Source organism: Amblyomma mixtum, chromosome 8 (genome assembly GCF_055824585.1).
Source record: "Amblyomma mixtum isolate Tamu chromosome 8, ASM5582458v1, whole genome shotgun sequence".
NCBI classification, from domain to species: domain Eukaryota; kingdom Metazoa; phylum Arthropoda; class Arachnida; order Ixodida; family Ixodidae; genus Amblyomma; species Amblyomma mixtum.
In genome coordinates this window covers 71,210,834-71,217,503 of record NC_143019.1, presented here as the reverse complement: position 1 = coordinate 71,217,503, position 6,670 = coordinate 71,210,834, and the positions used below count along the sequence as shown (strand labels likewise).

Genomic DNA, 6,670 nt, shown 5'->3' with positions numbered 1-6,670 from the left:
CGGACCTCATACTCTTCATGGGCGCCGTCCAGGACATCTGATACGGCCCCTCCCCCTGGCCTATCGGGGGTGGCTCGTCGGGAAGGACAATTTATAGCGGCTTTTTGACACCAGCGGCGCACAAAGACACAAACTCTGACCTACTACTTGCGCCACCTGGTGTGGCATTGCGGAAATATTGGTGATATAGGCACGCGACTGACCCGTTTAGCCGGGAACCTCCGCAGTGTACGAGTCAGTCGTTCATAAAGACTTTCCCTATGGCGTAGCTGGGTCGACATCTTGACACTCTTGACACCGGTTCTATTGAGGCTGCCACATAAAGCATTCCAAACGCTGTGTTATGCGGGCCGCGGTCACGAGTTATGGGTCAGTCGCCGCTGTGAGGTTACTGTACCTAAACCGTTGTAATGTTGCTAGCAGTCATAGTAAGAGAAACGTGCAGCGCAAAGCCACGATGCGGAGTCGAGAGGGCGCGGGCAGACAAGCATGAAAAGAATTGGCCTGCAAATACGTTACGGATGCGCCAATGCTAGCATAACCTGCTCGCGGCTGCGAGTTATATCGACGGGGAGACGTCGCACAAGGGCTGGTAAGCGCGGACTGTGATTAAAGTGAGTTGCTTCAGCGCGTATCCTGTTCTCGAAAGCTGAAATTCCCTCATGGGATAGAGACATCAAAATTTTCCTAGCGTATTTTTGCTTTTGAATGATGCATAAAGCATTAGTGAGCATGAATCACCAGTGGAATTCCCCACACTGAGTACCCAATTCATAACTGATTTATTCTTCCATGCCGTTTCGGTTTCCGCAATTGTACAGTCTAATGCGTCGCTACAAGTGAGCACTAACGCACGAGAGGCATACAAAAACTGCAATAGTTCTTTGTTTATTTGCTGCTTTTACGGCGTCTAAAGCAGGTTAGCATAAGAGCTTGACTGAATTAAAACGACAAAGCAACAGATATATTCCAGTTTTTAATGCCTCACGTGATCTCATGCTCACTTGCGATGTCGCAACCATCGTCTGGCAACTGAAACCGGAATTGAAATTAGAGTAAAAATCATTTAAAGTTACTTTTCAAGCGCTGGCGAATCCGCGATCCATGTAATGGAATACGCATCATCCCAGAGGAAGAAAAAAAAATTGTTTTCACTGCTTTAAAACAACGTACAAGAAAACAACTTCCTTAGATCCCGGCCGCGGGGGCGGAATTTTTGATGGAGGCGAAATTCTACAGGCCCGTGTATACTGTGCGATGTCAGTGCACGTTAAAGAACCCCAGGTGGTGGAAATTGCGGGAGCCCTTCACTACGGCATCCCTCATAGCCTGGGTCGCTTTGGGACGTTAAACCCCCATAAACCAATAAACCTTCGGATCAGTTTTTTTTTTCCCCCTGATGCGCACACACGGGCTCTGTCTGCGCCGCTGTCTTAGTACAGCGCCCATTGTGGGCGTTATTTGAGGACTCTAAGCGTGACAGCGGAAATGCGACATTGTTATCGAAAATAACCCAGAACGGGAGTAAACGACGTCCTCTAGGGCACGCTCATACGGGGGTTCATACACCGATCAAATGAGGTATCCACTTAGTAGAACGTTAAGTTGGGCGAGTTGGTATAGGTTCATGGTTAAAAAACGGCGCACAAAAGACTAGACACAAGAGTAAAGGCGACGACAGGACAAGCGCTGAACTCACAACTAAGGCTTTATTTCGAAAACCTGGGTATATAAGGAAGGCATAATCATGAAAACAAAATTGAACAAACAAAACTATGACAAAGATAAAACTATCGTGCGCCCGAAGCCCAGAAACCGCCAAGAAACGTGATCTCGTTATCACTTAAAGCAACCGAAGGTTTGCTAACGCAGCCCCGTTGCTCCGTTGCCATGAAGTATGCTTCTGCTACTTCCCGCGTGGTTTGATCTCTGTGAGAATACAACACCATTGCTTGACTTAACAAAGCAGTGCACTTTTTCTTCTTCTTTTTCATCACTGCGCACCCCTTACAATGGGTAACAAGATAAGATTGGTCATTGCCTTTTTCTAAATTGTTGTTGTGTTCTTGCAAACGCTTGTTCAAGCAACGGCCGGTCTGTCCGATGTAGCGGGCTCCGCAGGAAAGGGGAAAGCTGTAGACGACACACGTGCGGCAGTTGACAAACGGATCCGTGTGCGCGACACCGCAACCTTTTTTCTTTTTCGACACTTTCTTCCTTTCTATCGCAGCACACACTTGTTTAAGCTTGACAGGAGCAGACAACAAAACATCAACGTTGAACCTTCTTCCTACATTTTTCAGTCCGTGGGAGACTTGGTGCAAATATGGCACAACTGAGGTGCTTTTCTTTTCTTTTTCTGGACTGTTGAGTGGTGCATTCAGGGCCATCTGTCGCTTGAAACACTTAAGTAATCTTGAGCAAGCCTCGTTCACCATTGCATCTTGGTAGCCGGCATTCCTTATCCTCGTGAGTTGTGATCGGAAACTGTCAGCAACACAGTGGTGGCAGGATTTCATCAATGCAAACCTCAGGCAAGAACTTACGATGCAATTTTTCACCAATTTTGAGTGCCCCGATTGAGAACTCAGCAACGGCTTTACAGACCTTGGGTTGTATTTCCAGCAGACATGCTCACGGGCGAACCGCAGTTGCAAATCTAAATACTGTAGTTCATCGCTTACGGGCAACTCGAAAGTGAACAGCAGTCCAGACCCGCATTCTTTAAACACTTTGACGATGTCAACCACACTCGCATCGAAGCGGTCGCGTTCAGTGAAAACCAGATAATCGTCCACATACCTAACGGTGGTGTGATGCAGTCCTGTCAAGTTCTTTTCAAGGTCCCTGTCCACATACATCAGGAAAATTTCACTCAACACGGGAGCAACGCTGGACCCAATGCATACTCCGGCTTTCTGCGAGTAGAGCTTGCCCTCCCAGCCTACGAAGGTGGAACGTAGGTAAAACCGCAAAAGCTCAAGGAAACTTTCGACGCTCAGTCCTGTGTTGGTGCAGAAAACCATCTCGTCATTCTCTTCTGTGATGAACATCTTCACCCGCTTAAGCAGGGTGTCGTGAGGAAGGCTGTAGTAAAGGTCAGTGACATCGATGCTGAAGGCAACACTGTTGCGGGGGTTGTGGTCTTTTAGGAAGGTTACTAAAGCATCTGAGTTGGCGATCTTTAAAGGGTCACAAAAGTGCAGAGAGGAAAGGTGTCTTTGCAGGAAAACTGACACCTGGTGCTGCCAAGTGTCCCTCTCTGACACGATAGCCCTAAACGGGACGTCCGCCTTATGTGTTTTTGCGGTGAAAAATACTTCCAAATGCAGCTTCTTGCATTTGTTGACCTGTGTGCATAACCTCTCAAGGCCAAGTTCCTTGAGAAGATCAACAGCTTCCTTCTTTACCCTCGCTTCTTTCAATGGAGCTACATCAAAGTTTTTCGTAACAGCTGCCAATGCTTTTTCCTGGAACTGAGCTTCAGAAAGAATGGTGAAGTATCCTTCTTTGTCTGAAAGGATGACCCTCAGGTCCTTGGAGTGCATCCAATTTGCTATCGCGTTGATCGGACTTGGCTTAATGGTATTCCCCTTTGTGCGCTCTAAAACTTCAAGACATTCGGTGATGCATCGAGCCCTTTCACTTTCTTCTGCTTTCCTTGCGATGGACCTTGACATAGCTAGCTTTCCCGGCCCGTCTAGCTTAGGCTCAAAGGCATGCTTAGGACCCAGCTTAAGCACGTTGTTAATGTCAGGTGGGATCTGTCGCTCAGAAAAATTCAAAACCTTGCCTTCTTGAAAGCCACTTCTTTTCTTCTTGCTCGGTAGTTGCGGTCGTACGACGTTCCAAAGAAACTCAGTGAGTCGGTCAGAGGTGGCACACCAATGGCGGTACGAGCGACCCGAGGTTTGCCGACTGTCGGTGACCCCACAGGAGACCCGCAGGCATTCCTTAAAATGACGGGATTGCCGCCACGACTCCGAGGCGAGGATACGGCACAACCTTCTGCTGTGTCCTGGAGAAGGCTTCAAGAACCCGATGTTCATCACAGAAGAGAATGACGAGATGGTTTTCTGCACCAACACAGGACTGAGCGTTGAAAGTTTCCTTGAGCTTTTGCGGTTTTACCTACGTTCCACCTTCGTAGGCTGGGAGGGCAAGCTCTACTCGCAGAAAGCCGGAGTATGCATTGGGTCCAGCGTTGCTCCCGTGTTGAGTGAAATTTTCCTGATGTATGTGGACAGGGACCTTGAAAAGAACTTGACAGGACTGCATCACACCACCGTTAGGTATGTGGACGATTATCTGGTTTTCACTGAACGCGACCGCTTCGATGCGAGTGTGGTTGACATCGTCAAAGTGTTTAAAGAATGCGGGTCTGGACTGCTGTTCACTTTCGAGTTGCCCGTAAGCGATGAACTACAGTATTTAGATTTGCAACTGCGGTTCGCCCGTGAGCATGTCTGCTGGAAATACAACCCAAGGTCTGTAAAGCCGTTGCTGAGTTCTCAATCGGGGCACTCAAAATTGGTGAAAAATTGCATCGTAAGTTCTTGCCTGAGGTTTGCATTGATGAAATCCTGCCACCACTGTGTTGCTGACAGTTTCCGATCACAACTCACGAGGATAAGGAATGCCGGCTACCAAGATGCAATGGTGAACGAGGCTTGCTCAAGATTACTTAAGTGTTTCAAGCGACAGATGGCCCTGAATGCACCACTCAACAGTCCAGAAAAAGAAAAGAAAAGCACCTCAGTTGTGCCATATTTGCACCAAGTCTCCCACGGACTGAAAAATGTAGGAAGAAGGTTCAACGTTGATGTTTTGTTGTCTGCTCCTGTCAAGCTTAAACAAGTGTGTGCTGCGATAGAAAGGAAGAAAGTGTCGAAAAAGAAAAAAGGTTGCGGTGTCGCGCACACGGATCCGTTTGTCAACTGCCGCACGTGTGTCGTCTACAGCTTTCCCCTTTCCTGCGGAGCCCGCTACATCGGACAGACCGGCCGTTGCTTGAACAAGCGTTTGCAAGAACACAACAACAATTTAGAAAAAGGCAATGACCAATCTTATCTTGTTACCCATTGTAAGGGGTGCGCAGTGATGAAAAAGAAGAAGAAAAAGTGCACTGCTTTGTTAAGTCAAGCAATGGTGTTGTATTCTCACAGAGATCAAACCACGCGGGAAGTAGCAGAAGCATACTTCATGGCAACGGAGCAACGGGGCTGCGTTAGCAAACCTTCGGTTGCTTTAAGTGATAACGAGATCACGTTTCTTGGCGGTTTCTGGGCTTCGGGCGCACGATAGTTTTATCTTTGTCATAGTTTTGTTTGTTCAATTTTGTTTTCATGCTTATGCCTTCCTTATATACCCAGGTTTTCGAAATAAAGCCTTAGTTGTGAGTTCAGCGCTTGTCCTGTCGTCGCCTTTACTCTTGTGTCTAGTCTTTTGTGCGCTGTTTTTTAACCATGAGGTATCCACTTACTTCCCCAAAGTTGGAGCTGATTAGGAGTTCTAGGGAGTAAAAAGTTATCGTACTCGGAGAAATCCACTATAAACATGGCGCCATGCTTGTGCACCCTCACCTAATGCTCTTTCTTACAGCCGCGCCAGCGACGAAAATGGAGAGGAAGCGATGCTGCAGTGCAATGGGAGGCTGGCAGCCAGCGAACCAGCCCAATCAACCTGGGCAACTGCGCTGCACTCACGTGACACTACGTCAAGGGTTCTCTTTTGATTGTGCTTTGCTAGCTCATTTGGTTGCTTATTATCGTAGAAGAAACGCAATAACCTTACAAGCTCTAACAAAGGTTCGGACTCTTACAAGGGTTGGGTAAAGATCTGGAACACGATTACCATTTCTCTGAAAAACTCGCACAATTTTGCTGGTATGTTTAAAAAAAACACAACTGAAATGATTGATTTAACCTGAAATTCTTTATTCGTCCTAGTTTTCTGTTATTATGTACATTGTATGTAACACAATAGTTTGTACTCGCACTTGATGTCCGAAAGTTCTCTTTGCATGTCATGTTTTCAAAGCTATTTTCTTTGTTTTTTTTTGTCTCGACGAATGTTATCTACCAGCGTTATTTAGTCTGCTTAGCTTTTAATCTTTCCGCGCTTACGCTATTCTGTATAAGACCGCTGTTTTTTAATTGCTTTTACGTATTTTGTGTACTTGGTCTCGAACTACCCGTTGGCTATGGGTCCAAAATGTGTTTTGTATTTTCTGTAAAAGAAATTCGAAATAAATTGAATTGAACTGGAACGCGGCTTCACTGCAGTTCTCATTGTGATGCTCAACTCTACAAGTGACTGAAAACCAACGCAAAAATTGTTTAAAATGAATGCTCCACCAGAAGTGACATGACGTGACAGCGTGACAGAAGCCAACAGCCACAGAAACCAAGGGGCACAGGGGATTGTTTTTAATTAATTTATTTATTTTGTGGTGTTGATCAATTTAGAATATTACTGAATATGTTATCGCTTAAAGCTAATTGATTAGAAAAGCAGAAGAAAAAACAACCATATGCCGCCGGTGGGATCCGAACCCACGACCTACGAATTACGCGTCCGGTGCTCTACCTCTGAGCTACGGAGACAGCTTTCAAATCTTCTGCTTTTCGGGGGTATTTATGTTTACAAGTAACCTAACCTTGAGAGTGTT

General features: G+C 46.4%; 2 protein-coding genes across 4 annotated transcripts in view; one reads left to right on the top strand and one right to left on the bottom strand.

Annotated features, from left to right (window-relative positions):
* Nucleotides 1–41, top strand: part of LOC149332920 (leukocyte elastase inhibitor-like) — a 32,822-nt gene extending 32,781 nt beyond the window's left edge. The window contains exon 6 of the mRNA XM_089555771.1: nucleotides 1–41. This exon is cut by the window's left edge and continues 295 nt beyond it. Coding sequence (XP_089411897.1) covers nucleotides 1–41 — 41 coding nt within the window.
* The window catches only part of LOC149332913 (uncharacterized), a 333,095-nt gene that overhangs the window by 193,313 nt on the left and 133,112 nt on the right, over nucleotides 1–6,670 (bottom strand). The window lies entirely within an intron of this gene.